At 45.8% G+C, this 22707-nt stretch overlaps 1 protein-coding gene across 2 annotated transcripts in view; it reads left to right on the top strand.

The window, feature by feature from the left end:
* kiaa0930 overlaps nt 1-22707 on the top strand; it is an 85333-nt gene that overhangs the window by 47220 nt on the left and 15406 nt on the right. Inside the window, exons 3-7 of one of the 2 annotated variants that reach the window (XM_084330049.1) lie at nt 9661-9765; nt 11931-12008; nt 18284-18385; nt 21083-21223; nt 22251-22439. In XM_084330049.1, the coding sequence (XP_084186175.1) occupies nt 9661-9765; nt 11931-12008; nt 18284-18385; nt 21083-21223; nt 22251-22439 (615 nt within the window). The remainder of the gene's footprint in view (nt 1-9660; nt 9766-11930; nt 12009-18283; nt 18386-21082; nt 21224-22250; nt 22440-22707) is intronic. The other variant, XM_084330050.1, reaches the window with a different exon arrangement.

Genomic DNA, 22707 nt, shown 5'->3' on the forward strand with positions numbered 1-22707 from the left:
TGCGGCTAAGGACGTTTTGGAGCAGGTGCAGCCATTTTATGGAAAGGCCAATATTCCAATGGTGAGTGATCGTCGAGCATGCGTCAAGATAGTAGCGCTTGTCGATGCTAGCAACAAGCTGCGGCAAATTCCAAAGGCCAGGCGCTCCAGTGAGGCTACAGCTCGACTGGTGGACGCAATGGAGCACAAGCTGGATGCCACATTCCCGCTGTGGTCTCCAAATGCAGAGGAGCTGATCTGTGATCCAGAGGACATTGCTTTCCTGGCCAGCATGAAGGGCGACAGAGTGGCCACACTTGGAGCATTGGATGCCAATCTGCAATCCAAGTTGAAGCGGTGACAGGAGCGTGAAGCAGCGCAGCAGGCATGCTTTACCAAGGAGCAGCAGGAGATGACTGCGAGGTCCAGCATGGCGGTGGTGTTGGAAAGCGAAAGTGATGAAGACAGCAATGCAGATGAAACAGCTGCTCCACCGGCTGAGAACACACCCACCCGTGAGCGTAAGAAGACTGGCACCACAGCCTTCATTCCATCAGACATTCTCAGCCGGCCGAGTCTTGTGTCACTGGCTACACGGTTGAAGATCACACCAATGCAGCAGGCTGCCTTCACGCGCGGTCTGATCGAGGAATCCGGTGGCAATTCGGCAATGGTCTCCACATCCTACGCAACAGCAGACTGAGCGCGCCGCCACGTGTTGCAGGCCATCAGTGAGGACCAGCAAGAACAGTGGACACCACCTCCCATGTGCACCTTGCACTGGGACAGCAAGTTGACGCCAATGCTCAACAATGTGCGCCAGTTGGAGGAGCGTCTGACAGTGGTGATCGGAGACGCGGAGCGGCTCAAACTGCTTGGTGTGCCAGCATACATGAAGGGGACTGATGAGGCATGTGGAATGATCATTGCCCGGCTGACATGCAAGCTGCTGCAGGACTGGTGCTGCACCGATCAGGTTGTCAACATGGCATTTGACACCACCGCGTCAAACACTGGCCATCTCACGGCAGCCTGCATTGCCATCCAGCTCTCACTGGGTCGACCACTGCTCTGGTCCGGTGCCGGCACCACATCGGCAAGGTGCTCCTCAGCCACATCTTCACTGACCTCAAGGTGGAGACGTCACGCTCGCCAGAGGTTACATTGTTTACACGTCTGCGTGACAACTGGAACCTGTTGCCACACAAGGACAGCGGCCCATTGGCCCGCTACATTCCTGGCGATGCCGAAACACCGTTCCTGGGCAAGTTGCGTGCTGAACTAATTGTGTGCGCTGCAGGAGTGCTCGACTACAAGCGAGGCGACTATCGCGAGTTCGTGCAGCTATGTCTTGTGTATCTGAGTGCAGACAGTGCAGAGCACACTCCAGTTAACTTCCAACGACCGGGAGCACTGCACAAGGCGCGGTGGATGACTAAGCTGCTCTACACTCTCAAGCTGGCCTTGATGGAGCAGCACATTGCCTTGCTTCCTCAGGGGACCATCACTACGCAGCAGCAGGTGCTGAAGATTCGGGCGTTTCCCAACTTCATCACGCACATCTACGCAACGTGGTGGTTGACCTGCGACACGGCCGTAGATGCGGCATGGAATGACCTTACACTCTACCACAACCTGTACGCATACAAGTCTGTTGACGAGGGCATCGCAGCATCAGCGATTAAGGCGCTGAAGCGGCACCTATGGTACCTGTCAGGCGAGATGCTGCCCCTGGCACTCTTCAGCACCAAGGTGCCAGTTGGCGATCGGCGCGCACTTGCAGATGCTATATTGGAGCACAAGCCGGCTGATATATCCATGCAAGCCCCACAGCTCCGCTTTGGCACTGGCTTCGGCAAGCCAAAGTTTCCAACCCTCTCGCCGACCACCAGCTTGGCTGACCTCGCCAACCCAGACTGCTGGTTCGGCATGCACCTGCTGCACATCGATCCCGCGTTTCTTTCACTGGATGTAGAGGATTGGGTTACCAGTACAGCATTTCAGATGGGTGCAGTGAATGTACGTGCCATCAATGTTGTGAATGACTGTGCCGAGCGTGGCGTCAAACTGACGTCAGACTTTGTGGCAGCAGCCAGGAGCGAGGAGCACCTGCAGAATGTGCTACAGGCAGTTGAGCATGACCGCTCAACACAGCCAAATCTTCGCTGCTGCAAGCGCAAGCTGGACCAGGTCTAGGACTCTAGGATGCTTGAGACATGTTTGAAAGACTATTTCAATGTTGTTATCAAACATTTTGTTCTTAAATGTTAGGGTTAATAAATGTTGTTCTCAAAAACTATTTCTTGTCGTTTTTGAAATTGCCTTGTCATGTTATCTAGTAAAACGCCCAAAAAGGCCAATTTTCATATATTTCACATGCTGTGTGGTACCTCTAAATCTCAACGAATCTTTCCCAAACTTTGCACAAATCATTTTTATGTTTGTCCGAACAGAATGCAACCCCACACAGATTGATATGTTGAGATTAAATTTTTGCATTGCAATTTGATGCACCCTGTAGTCCTTTGTTCAGTGATATATCATGTGTGATATGAGCGCTGTAGTCCTTTGTTCAGTGATATATCATGTGTGATATGAGCGCTGTAGTCCTTTGTTCAGTGATATATCATGTGTGATATGAGAGCTGTAGTCCTTTGTTCAGTGATATATCATGTGTGATATGAGAGCTGTAGTCCTTTGTTCAGTGATATATCATGTGTGATATGAGAGCTGTAGTCCTTTGTTCAGTGATATATCATGTGTGATATGAGAGCTGTAGTCCTTTGTTCAGTGATATATCATGTGTGATATGAGAGCTGTAGTCCTTTGTTCAGTGATATATCATGTGTGATATGAGCAGTGGCGTAACTCTCTCTCCAAGTGTGCCGGGGACAGATTTGTGGGCGTGGCGAGTGACGTTGCTGGGGGGGGTTAGGGCCCCCCCCCCCCCCCCCCTCTCTCTACCTTGAGTTTTTTTTTAATACCAGGGGTGCAATACCGCATTTTCCCAGGCGGTGGCGCCATTTCTCCATGTAAACGACACACTGAGCTCATACATACAGAATTACATTGCATTCAGAGATCTCCAGGGTTCCAATGTATAGATGTAGCAGTACTGTCTATCTGTATGTCATGTGTGTCATATGAAGCCAGACCAGCACTCTCAGGTTCAAAATTTAATGGCAGCCCCCCCCTCTCTACCTAGATTTTTTTTTAAATACCAGGGGTGCAATACCGCATTTTTTGTATCTTTTTTGTATCACAAACAGTACTGTATTTGCAAATCTGGTATGTCATAAATGTATAGATGTAGCAGTACTGTCTATCTGTATGTCATGTATGTCCTGATTAATTGAAAATGGGGGACCCTGATACAGTACAGCTCAATACATACAATTGTTAAGGGGATGCAGACCAGAGAAAGACTTTCGTCTTGTTTACATCAGGGTCCCCCATTTTCAATTCATGACTGAGCTGTACTATACTGTACCCATTCTGCAATATGTTAATAAAGTGTTCAATCAATCAATCACTTGGCCCCAGAACCTGGATAAACACTTAGATTCCCAAAAGTAGTGATAGACTGTATGTAGCCTGTAGGTACCCAGGTCTGTTTGACATTTCGAACATATTTAAAGGAGATATTGAACGGCCCATTTTGTTAGTTCTTTTTTCAATACGTTGCTGCAAACTATTATTTTTTTTAAATATTGAACCACACAGACAGCAATCAGAATACTGGCATTTCCATAACACTTTCATCTCTACAGTATATTTTCAAAAACATGAGGAACAACTTTGCTTGAATTGTCTTTATTATGAAAACTAAAACAGGACGTTTGCATATTCTCAATGTTGCTGTCGACGTCGTCGCGGTCGCGTCGATGTGGGGACTTGCTTCTTCAAACCGGGTGGACAAAGTTTACAGACAAACGTTAGATTGTTTCCGTCTGAGTCAGTACTGACTTTAACGTTAAACTATTTTAAATCCCCAAGCACCGACGTCAAGAGGTAGAGTCTGACTCTGAGCGAGTGCTGCTCTCGACCTGCTGCTGCGCAGCTGTTGTTGTGATGAGTCTGATGACGTAGCAGGGGTTGCCAGATCGGTTGGTTTTCCACATAATTTTAAAGCCTGTTTACGGTGTATTTTAACTGGGTTTTCGGCTGAAATACATATGAAATCTGGCACATCTTTGAACGCCGTTATAACAGAGTGCTGAGAATGAACGCACTTTTGAACTCCTAAGTGCTCCTAACTAGGGCTGGGCGATATGACGATATTATATAAATATCGGGTACAGTTCATTAACGATACACTTTTTTAACGTATCGTGGATATTGTGATGTTTTGCCCAAGAGGATTGTGTCGCGTCAATCTGGTCCACCCCGTTCAAACTTTTGAACAACGCCGCTCCCACACACACACTGCATCAAAGTTAGTACTTATGATTAACAAAGGCATTCGTTTTGTGGCATCAACATTATATAGTTACACGTTATATAGTTACACATCAGCGTATTTACCCAAACATAGCAACGTCCGATGACGACATAGATAGCAAGCGTTACTGTTCATATCTCAGTCCGTGCCGAGTTGTGCGTGCCCATTCTGCGGTCTGTTAATAAAGTTTTCAATCAGACAGATGTATGGAAAGGCTTTTATTATAACATTTGTTGCAGTAAAATCATTATGCCTCGTTGTCATGCTGCGGTGCGCTAGTAATCACTCGTCGGCTGCGGTGAGCTGTTGTTGTTGTCGTTGAGCTGAGCTCTCGTTAAAATCAAGGAGGGCATTCAGGAAGTAAAAAAAGAATAGCGCTGCTTGCCGATTGGTGCTAAGAACAGCAGGGCGGGTACAAGCGGTGTGACGTAATTGGCAGACTCGACTGTCAATCAAAATTATTCCGTTGCCGGCTGAATGATTGAATGAATGAACGTTATTAACGATTGCAGAATGGGTACAATACAGTACAGCTCAATACAACAACAGTGGACTGACTGGAGGATGAAGACCAGAAAAAGACTTTCGGCTTTTTTACATAAGGGTCCTCCATTTTCAATTCATCAAAACATTTAGAGACATACAAATATACAGTAGTTTCATAAAAATGCTAAAATGCTATTGATTGATTGATTGATTGATTTAAAACTTTATTAACATATTGCAGAATGGGTACAGTACAGCTCAATACATACAATTGTTAAGGGGATGCAGACCAGCGAAAGACTTTCGTCTTGTTTACATCAGGGTCCCCCATTTTCAATTCATCATATTTCATATCTAAATTATATAATATCTCATTGCTAAATATATGCAATATATAATCTAATAATCCAATAATCTAAATCTAATATATAATATAAAAATGCTAAATGCATGGGTATTTTATTTTGTCTTTAATGTTAGCTTGCAAACTCAAATACTGTCTTGGTAAGCCTCATAATGAATTGTTTGGGGAAAAAAAGAAAAACATTGTGATGCGTATCGTGTATCGCCGAAAGGTCAGAAAATATCGTGATATCATATTTAGGCCATATCGCCCAGCCCTACTCCTAACTACTAAGTGCAAGCCCAGATAAGTACTCGCTATTTGCATATCAATAGCGCCGGTCGTATTTAACACACCTGACGACCGGGGCTATTGATATGCAAATAGCGAGTGCACTCTCAGTTGATTTCAGGAACGCACCACACACACACACTGCTGGTGTCGTCACTGCTGCTGGTTTAGCTCTAGATAAGGGCAAGAATGCGACCCCCATCTACTCCTCTTTGCATAATAGTAGGACAGGTAGTCAGAAGGGGGGGGGACATAACTGCATTCTGAAAAAATGGGGGGGACCCATTCCAATGTCCCCCGTGCCAAATACGCCCCTGGATATGAGATCTGTAGTCCTTTGTTCAGTGATATATCATGTGTGATATGAGAGCTGTAGTCCTTTGTTCAGTGATATATCATGTGTGATATGAGAGCTGTAGTCCTTTGTTCAGTGATATATCATGTGTGATATGAGAGCTGTAGTCCTTTGTTCAGTGATATATCATGTGTGATATGAGCGCTGTAGTCCTTTGTTCAGTGATATATCATGTGTGATATGAGAGCTGTAGTCCTTTGTTCAGTGATATATCATGTGTGATATGAGAGCTGTAGTCCTTTGTTCAGTGATATATCATGTGTGATATGAGCGCTGTAGTCCTTTGTTCAGTGATATATCATGTGTGATATGAGCGCTGTAGTCCTTTGGTTAGAGGCAGTAAATTCTAAGGTTGGATGGGGAATCTGCTTGGTAGTCAAAGGGTTGCCGGGTCGATCCATCCTGCCCGAGGTGCCCGTATACTGATTACTGACCTTCCCCCGAAGAGAGGTGAGGAAAACAAGCTAACATCAGCTAAATGCTCTGCTTCAGGACAACAGGCATCTGCTTACACCAGCCCTCTTAAAGGTGCTATGTATGTTCCACACTATCTGTGATTTTAAACATTAATATAGCAGCAAACAACCACTTTCTATGTAAATATGTAGTGGAGTAATGGTTGGATAAACCTAACATGTGTTTTTGACAACATTTTACATGAGAAATAGGGTATACATTTGCAGGATCTTGATTCATATGATCTGCAATGCCTAGTTTGACAGTTTGATCTGAACTTTGATGGAAGATGGTATGATAATTATCATACCCTACGTACTGTAAGCACACCATTGTTTTGGTCTGAGATGCTGGTGCTCTAGTGACATCTAGTGGCTAAATTTGCAATATAGCACCTTTTTTAACCCCTAGAGCAGCGGTTCCCAAACTTTTTTGGCTGTGCACCCCTGTCACCTCCCGACCTAGCTGACGCACCCCCCAATGGCCAACATAAAAAAGGCAACAGTCTATTCATAGGCGCACTAAAGGCATCAGGTTTAATCCAATAAGAACACATACCAAAGTGCAGTAGGCCTATGAGCTCTCGCGTTCACAAAAATTGGGAGAATAATAATATGAAACCAAGTAAAGATCCTCGCCTTAGTGAGGGCACAACAATTAACCAGCTATCAATCAGCAGCAGTTAATAGGTAACACCAGTCATTTTACTCAAATTGCAACAAATAAAATACTTCACCACACGAAAGAACAAAATGAGAATTACATGCATATACTCAGAAAACAGATTGGCCAAAAAAATTAAAACAAAACGCATTTTCATGGATTTTCAAGTGCAGTGGCCTGCAGAAAGAGAGCAAGGGGGCAGATAGAGGGAGTGGAAGGGAAGGGAGAGAGAGAGAGAGAGAAAGGCATAATTCCCAGTAGGCCTGAGATTAATCATAATTGCAATTGCTTTTGCTTGGGTAAGGGTTTGTGTTGTTTTCTCTGTTATAGTGGAGGCATGTTCTACCTGCGTTTAATTTTAAATTAATATATTAAAACCAGCACTAACCTGGTAGCAATAATACTATTCCAGATGGCCCGGGCGGACCGGCACGCACTTCGCAGCACTTTGCCCTCGTCTGTCGGCTTAATGCTACGGATGGGCCTGCATCTGTGCACAAAGCTCTGCGAAGTTAGCTGATTTGGCAATTGAAGACAGTTTAATGCGCAAGTCCTTCTCAACATCATGCAGTCTTTGGCGATATTTTGTCTTAACTGCTGTGTGAGCAGAGAATCCAGCCTAGCATAGATAGCTTGTGGCGAAGGGCATTAGAATCCTCACGGCTTGCATGTCTGGGTATAATGTACGTCTTTAATTACGTGAATTTCATTGGGGGGCGGCTACGTGGCGCAGTGGGCAAGGCGCTCGCAACGAATGCTGGAGACTAGGCTCGAACAGGATGCCTCCTGTTCGAGCCCCGCTCTCCACATTGCTTTCAGTTTAGCTGGTCGTCCACAGTAATACACATTGGCCGTATTACGGGGAGGGAAACTGAAGGGTGGGGATCGGGCGTTGTGGACAGCGACTCCTACAGGTCGGTTGGTGCGCCTGCGCAGTAGAATCAAAAAGCGACGGGGGCGGGGCCCCTCCAAAGTCCAGACCCCCGACGCTGAAAGATCGAGCCGCGCAGATGAAAAGATGCGACGGCTGTTACCTCGAGTATCGGAGGGGACTCGTGCTATGTATGACTTAGTCCACATTGCAGCCGGCTTGTGGGAGGCAAGAAACAACGTTAAAAAAGACAGGGGAGGGTTGAATTGGACGATATGAAAATTGGGATGGGAGAAAAATAGAAAATGGGAGAAAAAGTGGACCAAAAACAAAAAAAAATTACGTGAATTTCATGATTTACACAGTGAAAATCCCCATTTGAAATAACGTATATTAGTTATATTTTATTAGTAAAATAACACCATAGAACCGCCATTAGCCTTTTCATGTCACGCACCCCCAAGAGGGCGCTCGCGCACCACAGTTTGGGAACCGCTGCCCTAGAGGTTATCTCATCAAGGTCAATGATAGATTGCTTCTTTGTACCAAAATAACAAGTGCTTACTTTTGATACTTAAGTACATTTAATGTTACGTACTTTATTACTTTTTACTTAGAGTAGAACTTCAAATGGAGGACTCTTACTTTTACCAGAGTGAACCTTTTATGAAGAGGGTTGGATCCTTTTAAAGCCCTTATTGGTAAACTTCCCTCTTACATCACAACACTGTTGGAATGGAATTTTGGAACCTATTCTGCACGTTCAAATGACTGGTTCCTCAAATTTGCTCTGAACTAGGAAGAATCACTTTTTCCTTTGACACCAGGAATGCCCTCCAACTGACTCTGAAGCTGAGGGTTCTTCCTTCTTTTGCTGCATTTAAAAGTATGATCTCCGACCACTGTGTGTGAACTGTGTGTGATAGACTAGTGTCTTGTTTTATAAGCTTGTCATCGCTGTCATCAGTTTTACGAGTTGCCTGTGGCTCCTATGGTCCCAGGTTCAAATCCAAATCGGTTACATTGGTGACAGCGGTGGGATCTCACTCACTGAATCTGTATCCAGGTTCACGTAGCAATGGGAGTGGGATCTCAGTGCCTTAACCCTGGGAAAGTGCGCGCGTGGATGCACTTCTCGGGGGGGGGGGGGGAGACTGTCGACTATGGAGTCGGTCACAGTCAACCAGCACCTGCTAACGGGTCTGACCCTCTAGCTCAGCTGGTTAGTGCGGCCGCCTGTGGCTCGTATGGTTCCAGGTTCAAATCCACTAGGTTACAGTATCTTGGTGGAGGTGATGGCAGAGGTGTAAAGGTGTGGTGACGGTGTGACTTGTCTCTCAGGTGGAGGTGTGGTGATGGTGTGACTTGTCTCTCAGGTGGAGGTGTGGTGATGGTGTGACTTGTCTCTCAGGTGGAGGTGTGGTGATGGTGTGACTTGTCTCTCAGGTGGAGGTGTGGTGATGGTGTGACTTGTCTCTCAGGTGGAGGTGTGGTGATGGTGTGACTTGTCTCTCAGGTGGAGGTGTGGTGATGGTGTGACTTGTCTCTCAGGTGGAGGTGTACATGTGTGGTGACGGTGTGACTTGTCTCTCAGGTGGAGGTGTACATGTGTGGTGATGGTGTGACTTGTCTCTCAGGTGGAGGTGTGGTGATGGTGTGACTTGTCTCTCAGGTGGAGGTGTGGTGATGGTGTGACTTGTCTCTCAGGTGGAGGTGTGGTGATGGTGTGACTTGTCTCAGGTGGAGGTGTGGTGATGGTGTGACTTGTCTCTCAGGTGGAGGTGGAGGTGTACAGGAGGGACTCCAAGAAGCTGCCCGGCCTGGGGGACCCCGACATCGACTGGGAGGAGAGCGTCTATCTGAACCTCATCCTACAGAAGGTAAGATAAGATATTCCTTTATTGATCCCCTTGGGGAAATTCAGGCATCATAGCATGGGGGAGGGGGGAGGGGAGGTACAGGTATGGGCAGGGTAATAGTAGAAAGACATAAATACAGGCAATGAAATTGAATGAATGACGTTTTTTATTTTACGGTCTTATTTACAGACAAATCAAAAACACCTGTGTGGACTTGCAAAAAAATTAAAAAAAAATATATTCAAGGCAAGCTCACACACAAAATCCAAAATCAACGACAGAAAAAAAGGAATAGGCTGAAGCACATGCTTATTTTTGCCTATCCTTTACAAATTCTTAAAAACTAAATATATTTGAATATAAGAAATAAAAACTTAAAATATGCTGCAAGATATAATCTTTTTTAAAGAAAAAAACAAATGTTTGATGTTTTACTCAACTGTACTCCTGAATTATTTTATCCTTTAAGGCTTTTTTTAAATCTCCCCTGAGAAGTACACAACTTCAACCCGTCACTAAGGCTATTCCATAATTTAACTCCCAAAATTGAAACACATTTTTATATTAGTTCTTACCTTTTTACATGTTTTAAGAATACACAACCCTCTTAAATTATACTTTCCTTCTCTTGGTTTAAAGAGACATTGAATACAAGCTGGTAGGCTTTTACTCTTAGCACGAAAAATGATTTCCAAGGTTTTTATGTACACCATATCTACAAATAAATGATAGTACAGTAGAAAAGTTAAAATAGGCAGTGTAAACAATATAATTAACTCTGAATATACACATCTGAGCAAGTAGGTAGTGTGATCAAAGGTGCAGAACAGATGAGGGTCTGTACGCCCTATCAGTTATATTATATGTTACAATAAATATGGGCAATAAACACTTAGAATCTGAAGATATATATACTATGAATAAGTAAAGTACCGCTGGCTTCACCGCCGGACGAGCAGCCCGCTGCCGTGCCGCTGCAGGGGGGCGTCGACCCTACGCACCCCCACTGGGGGATGGTTGTGGTTGCTTGTTGACTGTTTTTTTTTTATCTACTTTTTCTCCCATTTCTTTTCTATATTTTTCTCCCATCCCAATTTCGTATCGTCCAATTCAACCCTCCCCTGTCACGAACGCTGTTTCTTGCCTCCCACAAGCCGGCTGCAATGTGGACTAAGTCATACATAGCACAAGTCCCCTCCGGTACTTGAGGTAACAGCAGTCGCATCTTTTCACCTGCGCAGCTCGATCTCTCAGTGGCGAGGAGTAACGCGTGGGAGGCTCACGCTGCCCCCGACACTTCCTGATTCTACTGCGCAGGCGCACCAACCGACCTGTAGGAGTCGCTGTCCACAACGCCCGATCCCCACCCATCAGTTTCCCACCCCCTAATACGGCCAATGTGTATTAGTATGAACGACCAGCTAAACTGAAAGCAATGTGGAGCGCTGGGTTCGAACAGGCGAGCCCAGCGTCTCCGCATTCGTGGCGAGCGCCTTGCCCACTACGCCACGTAGCCGCCCTGGTTGCTTGTTGACTGTTATGATCTGATCCCGTGACCATGTACTGTACATGTCTGTCTGTGTTCTTGTTATGTACTGTATGTTGCTGTGTTTTTTGGAGCTCCTATTTATCTGCTGTAACATGAATTGCCCAGTCTGGGACATACTAATAAACTTGATATTGACCTTGACTTCAGCTTTGTTATGACACAACATTAACATTTAGTCATTTAGCTGAACGCTTTTATCCAAAGCGACGTAAAAGGTCTGCATTTCGTTTTTTAGCATTTTGTACATTTTAGTTTTGTATATTGTATATATGTAATGTATATATAGTGTTTGGTCTTTATTCTTTAACTTTTTCACTGTATGAAGCACAATCTCAGGAGGGCCACACAGAACCAAGCATTTCACTGTAATGTACCCTATCCCTTTCACTACCACACTACAGAAGGTTAACCCTTTACTACCGCACTAGTGTGATTAGTAAAGGGTTAACCTTCTGTGGTGTGGTAGTGAAAGGGTTAACCCTTTATCGTGTGGCAGTGAAATGGTTAACCTTCTGTATTGTCGCAGTGAAAGGGTTAACCATTTGGTAGTGCGTCAGTGAACGGGTTACATTATGTGAAACAAGACTTGAAACTTGAGATTCTCACAGTCCGGCTCTCTCCTGCGCTTGTCTTCCAGCTGGACTATGTGGTGACCTGTGCCGTCTGCACGCGCTCAGACGCCGGGGACATTCACATCCACAAGAAGAAGTCTCAGGTGAGGGGGGGGCATCCACAAGAAGAAGTGTCAGGTGAGGGGGGGGGGGGGACATTCACATCCACAAGAAGAAGTCTCAGGTGAGGGGGGGGGGGGGGGCATCCACAAGAAGAAGTGTCAGGTGAGGGGGGGAGGGGCATTCACATCCACAAGAAGAAGTCTCAGGTGAGGGGGGGGGGACATTCACATCCACAAGAAGAAGTCTCAGGTGAGGGGGGGGACACATTCACATCCACAAAAAGAAGTCTCAGGTGAGGGGGGGGAGACATTCACATCCACAAGAAGAAGTCTCAGGTGAGGGGGGGGGGGGACATTCACATCCACAAGAAGAAGTCTCAGGTGAGGGGGGGGGAGACATTCACATCCACAAGAAGAAGTCTCAGGTGAGGGGGGGGGGGAGACATTCACATCCACAAGAAGAAGTCTCCGGTGAGGGGGGGGGGGGGGGGGACATTCACATCCACAAGAAGAAGTCTCAGGTGAGGGGGGGGAGACATTCACATCCACAAGAAGAAGTCTCAGGTGAGGGGGGGGGGGGGGGACATTCACATCCACAAGAAGAAGTCTCAGGTGAGGGGGGGGGGGACATTCACATTAGGGCTGCAACTAATGACTAATTTGGTAGTCGACTAATCTGCCGATTATTTTTTCGATTAGTCGACTAATCGAAAACCAATGTAAACAACAATTTTTTTTTTTTTTTTTTTTTTTTTTTTTTTTTTTTTTTTAAATTACCTATCTTTGTGAAAGTGGCTTCTCAGCTCTGGTCCAGCTGAAGACAGAGCAGAGGAACAGATTGGACATTGAGCATGACCTCAGAGTTGCTTGTCTACCATCACCCCAGACTTTGAGACTCTTGTCAGCCAGGACCAAACAACAACATCATAACATGATGATCCCATAGCAAATTAAAATAATGACTCATGAAACATTTGAATTTGGATCTTTAAGCCACTTTAAATGAAAATGTATTTGAAGAACAATACAGCAATCACTCATAACAAGATAAATAAATTAAATAATACAAATTAAAGTGGAAGTGTACTTTAAATAACTTTTGTTTGCTGTGTGTGAGAGGAGTCCGTGTGTGTGTGTATGTGTGTGTGTCTTACTCTGATCGCTGTGTGAGTGAGAGGAGTGTGTGTACTGTGTAATTTGTGTGTGTGTCTTACTCTGATCGCTGTGTGAGTGAGAGGTGTGTACTGTGTAATTTGTGTATGTGTGTGTGTCTTACTCTGATCGCTGTGTGTGAGTGAGAGGAGTGTGAATGTGTGTGTGTCTTACTCTGATCGCTGTGTGTGAGAGAGAGGAGTGTGAATGTGTGTGTGTCTTACTCTGATCGCTGTGTGTGAGTGAGAGGAGTGTGTATGTGTGTGTGTCTTACTCTGATCGCTGTGTGTGAGTGAGAGGAGTGTGTATGTGTGTGTCTTACTCTGATCGCTGTGTGTGAGTGAGAGGAGTGCGTGTGTAATGTATTGTGTGTCTAGTCTGATCATCATCTCCTGCAGGGGAACAATGTTTTCAATGTCCAAAATTTGCTATGGGATCAGCATGTTATGATGTTGTCTGGAACCCTGAGAAGCCACTCTCACAAAGATAAGTAGTGCACAAAAAAAAAAAAAAAAAAAAAATTAAATAACGTTTTTTTTTTTTTTTTATGACTAATCGACGCAACAATTTCTCGTCGACGATTTTTTATAATCGACGTCGTCGATTATGTTGACTAATCGTTGCAGCCCTAATTCACATCCACAAGAAGAAGTCTCAGGTGAGGGGGGGGGGGGACATTCACATCCACAAGAAGAAGTCTCAGGTGAGGGGGGGGGGGGCATTCACATCCACAAGAAGAAGTCTCAGGTGAGGGGGGAGAGACATTCACATCCACAAGAAGAAGTCTCAGGTGAGGGGGGGGGGGGACATTCACATCCACAAGAAGAAGTGTCAGGTGAGGGGGGGGGGGACATTCACATCCACAAGAAGAAGTCTCAGGTGAGGGGGGGGGGGGGCATTCACATCCACAAGAAGAAGTCTCAGGTGAGGGGGGGGGGGGAGACATTCACATCCCCGGAATATATATATATTTTTTTGTAAATTTTTAAGTTAAATGCATCAATCTGGTGCACTTTGAGAGCAAAATAAAGAGGCTAGATCTATGATGAACTTTGTGCTCAAAATAGGGCTGGGCGATATATCGAGTATACTCGATGTATCGCGGTTTGTTCTACATGAGATGTAGTATATTATTATATCGTGAACATCGAGTATATGTTGTCGCGGCTGAGATCAGACTTTAGCTTTAGCGCAGAGCTGTCCTCTCATTTCATTATAGACACATGACCAGCGCGGACCTTAAATGACATGCAATTGTAATTTCATTAGACAGACCAGCGCGGACCTTCAATGACATGCAATTTAATTGACGCAAGCATTGGGCTAACGTTAGCTGCTAACCAAGTTATCCCATGACTAGGCTAAGCTAACTAGCTAGCGTTAGCTGCTAACCCTGGAAAACGCTCAAAGCGGACTCCACAACACTAGTTCCATTCGTGAGGAAAGGGGGTGGGTTATATTGATAACGCTTGACAACACAGGTTTAAACATAACTTCATATTTATTGGTTATTCATTTTCTTATATCGGCATCCAGTTTCCATCTCCGTGTCTTAAACTCTTCCTGTTTACATTCGAGTGTGACGTCATCGCCTACGGCAGCTTAGACGCTCAAAACGCGAACCTAAAACAAAACCCGAGGGGGGGGGACTGGCTCTCTCGCGCGTTCTCGCCCTCTCTCTCTCGCTCTCTCTCGCTCTCTCTCTACATTCAATGATTTAAAGTAGCCAAACGTTACAGTATAAATACTAACTGGATAGTTGATGATATAAACATTTAATTTCATTATCTGAAATATTCTAAAATTATTAAGTCTGCTATAATCCATTATCCCTATCCCAAATGGGGGACCCTGATGTAAACAAGACAAATGTCTTTCTCTGGTCTGCATCCCCTTAACAATTGTGTGTATTGAGCCGTACTGTATTGTACCCATTCTGCAATCTGTTAAATAAAGTTGTCATTCATTCATTCCCTTTGTGTGTGATTATTATTTTCTCACATTAGTGTGTGTGTATATATATATATATATATATATATATGTGTGTGTTTGGCTAAAGTGGATAGAAAACAGTACTGTGCAAAAGTCTTAGGCACCCAATAGTTTTTATATAAATTGTCTTAGATGTAAATAATTTTTTTTATTAGTGTCTCAGTAGACTACTCTTAGTACATTTTAATTTAATAATTTTTTTAAAGCATCTTCATGGTTTAATAATGCAAACATATGTTGCAGGGACTTATTATAATCATCATATTGGCGTGACTGTATGCAGCAAAGGGTTAAATCAAGCATTTTTAAGTGCTTTAGAGGAAATGTAAAAATATCACGATATATATCGTGTATCGTGATATGGCCAAAAAATATCACGATATCATTTAGAGGCCATATCGCCCAGCCCTAGCTCAAAACACAAAATCGACTAGACTAGTGCTTCCCAATCCTCAAAACACAAAATCGACTAGACTAGTGCTTCCCAATCCTCTCCTCGAAGCACCCCAGCCGTTCAATGTATTTGTTAAATTCCACCACCAGCACACCTGATTCAACTTAACTAGCCCTTTATTAGTTGAATCAGGTGTGCTGGTGGTGGAATTTAACAAATACATGGAACGGCTGGGGTGTCTCGAGGAGAGGTTTGGGAACCACATCAGAGCATACATTTGAGCCATCAAAGAAATTAAGCAAAAGTGGTTACCTGTGTTGAACTGGTTTATTTTTTAGAAAATAAAAAGATATAGTGGATTATTATTACCACTACTACCACTGCCAATACTACTGATACATCCCTATTAGCAAACTTTATATAAAAAAAAATTGTAAATAAAAAATAATAATAATAATAATAATGTATTACATTTTATTTTATTTTGGTTCATTATACAACTGTGGCGGGACTAATTAGACTGCAGGCCGCCACAGTCTAGGAGGTCATTAATGGGAAACCCTGGGGGGGGGGGGGGGAGACATTCACACCCACAAGAAGAAGTCTCAGGTGAGGGGGGGGGGGGTCTTACTCCACAGAACCCTTCAAGCACTTCAGCCAGTCAAGTGCGATTGTGGTTTAATTAGCAACACGCTATAATTAGCTTGTTTTAAGACTCATTTAACGCAGGGGCTGTTAGTAAGCTGATCTCTCTCTCTCTCTCTCTCTCTCTCTCTCTCTTTGTCTCTCTCACTCCCCCCTCTCTCTCCCACTCACTCCCCCTCTCTGTCTCTCTCCCTCTCCCTCTCTCTCTCTCCCTCTCCCTCTCTCTCTCTCCCTCCCCCTTACCCCCCCTCTCTCCTTCTCCCTCCCCCCCCCCCTCTCTCAATCTCTCCCCCCTCCCCCCCTCTCTTTCAATGAGATGGCTGGTTGGTCTCAATGGGTGTTGCGTTGCTGCTTGGTTTGGTGAGCGAGTGAGTAAGAGAGTGGATATAAGCTACACTGCTGGCTGTGTGTCTTTTTATTATCTTATTTGAATTATTTGAAAGGGCTGTCGTGTGGCAGGGTTAACAAGGTTGTCTACTATTATCCCGGTACCAAAGAAATCCTCCCCAACAGGTCTCAATGATCTGTGGCCATGAAATGTTTTGAGAGGCTGGTTAAGGATCACATTTGTGCCTCCCTCCCCAGTGATATGGACCCTATGCAATTTGCATACAGGCCAAACAGGTCCACTGATGATGCGGTCTCCCAAGTACTGCACAGCACCCTCTCTCACCTAGACCGCCAGAAGGGGGGCTATGTGAGACTGTTGTTCATTGACTACAGCTCAGCGTTCAACACCATAGTCCCCACCAGACTGGTGGACAAGCTGATCGAGCTGGGTCTGAGCTCCGCTCTGAGCGCCTGGATACTGGACTTTCTGAGTGAAAGGCCCCAGGCGGTCAGGGTGGGGGGTCAGACCTCCAACACCATCACCCTGAGCATCGGGTCCCCCCAGGGCTGTGTTCTGAGCCCCCTGCTGTATTCACTATACACACATGACATGACTGTGTGGCCAAGTTCAGCTCCAACTCCATAGTGAAGTTTGCGGACGACACAGTGGTGGTGGGGCTGATCTCTGACAACGACAAGAAGGCCTACCGGGAGGAGGTTGAGCTACTGGAACGCTGGTGCCAGGACAACAGCCTGCTCCTGAACATTGGTAAAACCAAGGAGCTGATCGTGGATTTTAGGAGAAAACAGCAGGGGACACACACACCACTGAGGATAAACGGGGCTACCGTGGACAGGGTGAGCAGCTTCAAGTACCTGGGGGTCCACATCTCAGAGGATCTGACATGGACAACACACATAGACTCAGTCGTAAAAAAGGCGAAGCAGCGCCACTACCACCTGAGACAGTTAAGGAAATTCAGAGTATCAGGGAAGATACTCCAGTCCTTCTACTCCGGAGCTGTAGAGAGCATCTTGACTGGAAACATCACTGCCTGGTATGGAAACAGCACGGCACAGGGCAAGAAGGCCCTACAGAGAGTGGTACGCTCAGCCGAGCGTACTACGGGTATTGCACTACCACCCCTGCAGGTCCTATATAACAAGAGGTGCAAATCCAGAGCCTGCAGAATAATGAAAGACCCTCACCACCCCAACAACAGCCTGTTCAAGCTGCTGCGGTCAGGCAAACGCCTGCGAACACCAGCAACTAGGACAGAGAGACTTCGGCTCAGCTTCTTCCCCCAGGCCATCAGAGCCTTGAACACTGAACTCTCCACACACAAGCACACATGAGCACACACACAACCCACACACTGTACTCGCTCACACACTAGCAGCCACTTTAACATGAGCACACACACACTTTACAAAAGGAAAGGTCACTTTAGAAATAGTATAGTATAACTTGAGATTGTATAATATAGCATTGTATAGCAGTGTGCATAAAGACCCAGTGCCTCATCCGTAGCTAACAGTGTATCACAGGACCTAGCATGTCTTACCATGCTCTTGTAAAAATTCATGTACATATACCGATATGACCTACTTTGATTACTTGTATTATTGCACAATGTCGTTCTATTGGATTCTTATTATATTATTATTTTTGTATTATGCACAATCGTTGCGGGCAAGACCCAGCGTTTCACTGTATACTATATAATATATACTATATGCCGTGACAAATAAAACTCTTGACTTGACTTGACTTGAACAGTCTCTCTCTCTCTCTCTCTAACAGGAAGTGTTTGCGTCTCCCAGCAAACACGCCATGGATAGCAAAGGGGAGGAGTCCAAGATGAGCTACCCAAACATCTTCTTCATGATTGACAACTTTGAAGAGGTGACTGCTGACCCCCCCCCTCCTTTTAAGCCTACCCCAAGTTCTCTCCAATGAGAATCAAGATTTGATTGCCTGGGGCGGCTGGGTAGCGCAGCGGACTAAGCGCCTGCCTACCACCGCAGAGACACTGGTATTGAATCCAGCTGTCAGCGGTACCTCCGGCTTGGTCGGTCGTCCATACTAACCAATTGGCAGTGTCAGCGGGTGGGAACCCGGCGGGGTGTGTATCTTGGTCGTTGTAAACAGCGACTCCTACAGGTCGGTCGGGGCGCCTGCTCAGCGAGGAAGGGAACTGGGGGAAGTATTGTGAGCCTCCCACGCGTTACGTTCCCCCAGTGAGAGTCCTCGCTGTCGGGTGAAAAGAAGCGGCTGGCTGACTCCACATGTATCGGAGGGGACATGTGATAGTATCCATCAACCCTCCCTAGACCGGCAAGTGGGGGGCAAATGCGTGCAACGACCAGGAAGGGAGGGAAGGGAATTGGCATAACGACTAAATTGGGATGGGAGAAAAATACAGAACAAGGGGGGAGAAAAAGTTGATAAAAAACGATTTGATTGACTGCAACAGCATGCAATAGGGCGGGAGGCGGGCAGATCGACTCTTTTAAGCTGCCCGCGTAATGAAGTGTGACTTCATGCTTATTCGCTCAGTCTAAAAACGAGCTCCTCTAATAAACGTCTGTCTTTATTAGTCTGCGACAGAGGAGGGGGGAAAAGAGTAGTTTCTAGCAGGTTCTTTCCAGAGAAGAAAATCAGTAGAGCGTGGTTGTTCAACTATTAGGAGAAAATTGCTTGAGGTCGTGTCTAGTTAAGCTAAGTTATACTTTATTGATCCCTGTGGGGGAGGTATTCTCTGCGTTCTACCCATCCTAACCAATTTGGAGCCACAGACAGGCGCCTGGAGACCGACTCCAGTTTTAATGCCGGTACCTTGGTCTGTCGGTGTGGTAGTGTGACGAAAAGATTGATCAGGCCAAACGTCAGGTGATATAAACCAGCAACAGAACGTTTGCATGAGTAGCGGCAACGGCAGTAGTAGCAGTAGTAGTAGTAGTAGTAGCTAGTAGTAGTAGTAGTAGTAGTAGTAGTAGTAGCAGTAGTAGTAGTAGTAGTAGTAGTAGTAGTAGTAGTAGTAGCAGCAACAGCAGTAGTAGTAGCAGCAACGGCAGTAGTAGCAATAGTAGCAGCAACAGCAGTAGTAGTAGCAGTAGTAGTAGCAGCAACGGCAGTAGTAGTAGTAGTAGTAGTAGCAGCAACAGCAGTAGTAGTAGCAGCAACGGCAGTAGTAGTAGTAGCAGTAGTAGTAGCAGCAGTAGTAGTAGTAGTAGTAGCAGCAACAGCAGCAGTAGTAGTAATAGTAGTAGCAGCAGTAGTAGTAGTAGTAGCAGCAGCAGTAGTAGTAGTAGCATCATCAGTAGTGGTAGTAGTAGCAGTAGTAGTGGTATTAGCAGTATTATTATTATTAGTAGTTGTAGTTGTAGTAGTATTAGCAGTAGTAGCAGTAACAGTAGTAGTAGTATTAGCAGTAGTAGTATTATTATTAGTAGTAGTTGTAGTAGTGTATTAGCAGTAGTAGTAGCAGTAACAGTAGTAGTAGTATTGGCAGTAACAGTAGTAGTATTACTGTAGCAGTAGTAGTAATATTAGCAGTAGTAGTAATGGTAGTAGTAGTAGTAGTAGTAGTAGTAGTAGTAGCAGCAGTAGTAGTTATAGTAGAGGATATTTATGTATTGTATCGGTATGTACAATGTGCATATTCATCATTTAAAGAAAGAAAGAAAATGTATTTGTATAATTAATGTAATTTTATATATTCCATTTTTCCCTCTGGAAAAATAAAGTATTTATATTCTATTCTCACCGCATACATGCCTATCCACACCTGTCTGTACTTACCTGCACATAGTCTTTACTATATCTATACATATCCTACTCTTTCTAGTTATGCTGCTGACCAGTACTACTACCATACTGTCCTTTTACCTGTATCACTGTACATGTTGCACTTTATTGGTACATTTGCACCCTGGTTGGAGGCCAAACCCTTTTCGTTGTACTGTACTTGTGCTGTATGTTGACACTACATTTGAATCAAATCTAATCTTCTAATCTTCTAATTTTCTCCTTTTTCTATTTTCTCCCATCCCAATTCCGCTGTGCCAATTCTCCCCACCCCTGTCTTGAACGTTGCTCGCATATGCCCCCCACTGGCCGGTTGTAGGGAGGATAGAAGCCTTGCATCACGTGTGCCCTCCGATACACGAGGAGGCAGCCTGTCGCATCTTTTCACCTGCCAGCACGGACTCTCATTGGCGAGGTGTAACGTGTGGGAGGCTCACACTACCCCCGCCATTTCCTGTCTCTGCTGTGCAGGCGTCCCCAACCGACCTGTAGGAGTCGCTGTCCACAACGTCCAGATTACCACCCATCGACTTCCACCCGCTAAATCTGCCAATTGAGTTAGTATGAGTTAGTATGACGACTGGCCCAAGCCGGAGGCAACGCCGACAGCCAGAGTCGAACCCGGTGTCTCTTGCGTTGGTGACGAGTGCAATGTCCGCTGCGCCACCCAGCCGCCTCAGTACACTGTATTGTATGTAATTTCTTCAAATGTCCGATCCTGTATTGAGATCGTCACACCCCTAGTAAAGGTACTTAATTATTTTCTGCTCCTGTGTGTGTGTGTGTGTGTAGGTCTTCAATGACATGACTGTAGGGGAGGGGGAGATGGTGTGTGTGGAGCTGGTGGCCAGCGACAAGGGCAACACCTTCCAGGGCGTCATCTTCCAAGGCTCCATACGCTACGAGGCTCTCAAGAAGGTCTATGACAACCGGGTGAGTGCCAGCAGCTTTAGAGGAGTGAGCAGCTCTAGAGGAGTGAGGTGAGCAGCTCTAGAGGAGTGAGGTGAGCAGCTCTAGAGGAGTGAGGTGAGCAGCTCTAGAGGAGTGAGGTGAGCAGCTCTAGAGGAGTGAGGTGAGCAGCTCTAGAGGAGTGGGGTGAGCAGCTCTAGAGGAGTGAGGTGAGCAGCTCTAGAGGAGTGAGGTGAGCAGCTCTAGAGGAGTGAGGTGAGCAGCTCTAGAGGAGTGAGGTGAGCAGCTCTAGAGGAGTGAGGTGAGCAGCTCTAGAGGAGTGAGGTGAGCAGATCTAGAGGAGTGAGGTGAGCAGCTCTAGAGGAGTGAGGTGAGCAGCTCTAGAGGAGTGAGGTGAGCAGCTCTAGAGGAGTGAGGTGAGCAGCTCTAGAGGAGTGAGGTGAGCAGCTCTAGAGGAGTGAGGTGAGCAGCTCTAGAGGAGTGAGGTGAGCAGCTCTAGAGGAGTGAGGTGAGCAGATCTAGAGGAGTGAGGTGAGCAGCTCTAGAGGAGTGAGGTGAGCAGCTCTAGAGGAGTGAGGTGAGCAGCTCTAGAGGAGTGAGGTGAGCAGATCTTGCAGAGGAGAGGCCACAAGTGAATGGAAGCAGGTACGGACCAGCTAGCCTAGCTGTTGGCCAAAAACACCTCTCCGGTGCGGTTTTGAGCTAGGCTAGTGATCCGCATCCGCTTCCATTCATTTGAGCTGAGCTAGGATATTTCCTGTTTACTGCAGAGCGGAGTGATGGCTGTTGGAGCGTAGAGCTATTTAACAAAAAAACACTTTTTGTTAAAATACACATGTTGACGGGGGAAGTGATTAATTCTGGCGGGAAGTGAAAGTCAGTCCATTCAGGAAGTGGCTTTTCCTCACAACTACAGTTGAATGGGTGCGTTAGTGAGCTCGGACTCCGCCAGCCTCAGTGTCGACGTGTCCCACCGTTCGCAGCCATGTTTTGTCGTCGACGAGGCGCTGTTGTGTGACGGAGCCTCTGCCGTCTCGCCCGTGTGTCGCAGGTGAGCGTGGCGGCCAAGATGGCCCAGAGGATGTCGTTCGGCTTCTACAAGTACAACAACATGGAGTTCGTCCGCATGAAGGGCCCCCAGGGGAAGGGCCACGCGGAGATGGCTGTCAGCAGGGTGCCCACGGGGGACACCTCCCCCTGTGGGACGGAGGAGGACCAGGAGTCGCCCCTGCACGAGAGGGTGAGGAGGACGGAGCGCGCCATGAACACCAGTATATATACACACTAGGGCTGTCCCCGACTAAGGATTTGTATAGTCGACTTACAACAAAAAAAAAAGTATGAAAAGAAATGTATTAATACTTTTTTTTTGTATCATTCCATTTGGGCTGTGGGGGGTGTTTAACACATTAACTGCCACGGAGTTTGACCATCTTATACCATTCTCTGCCAGCACTGTAAGTCTATGGAGATGTTCACCTTCTTTGCAGGGCTATAACTTTTTAAAT

This window comes from Notolepis coatsorum (genome assembly GCF_963971535.1).
Source record: "Notolepis coatsorum genome assembly, chromosome: 15".
Taxonomy (NCBI): Eukaryota; Metazoa; Chordata; class Actinopteri; order Aulopiformes; family Paralepididae; genus Notolepis; species Notolepis coatsorum.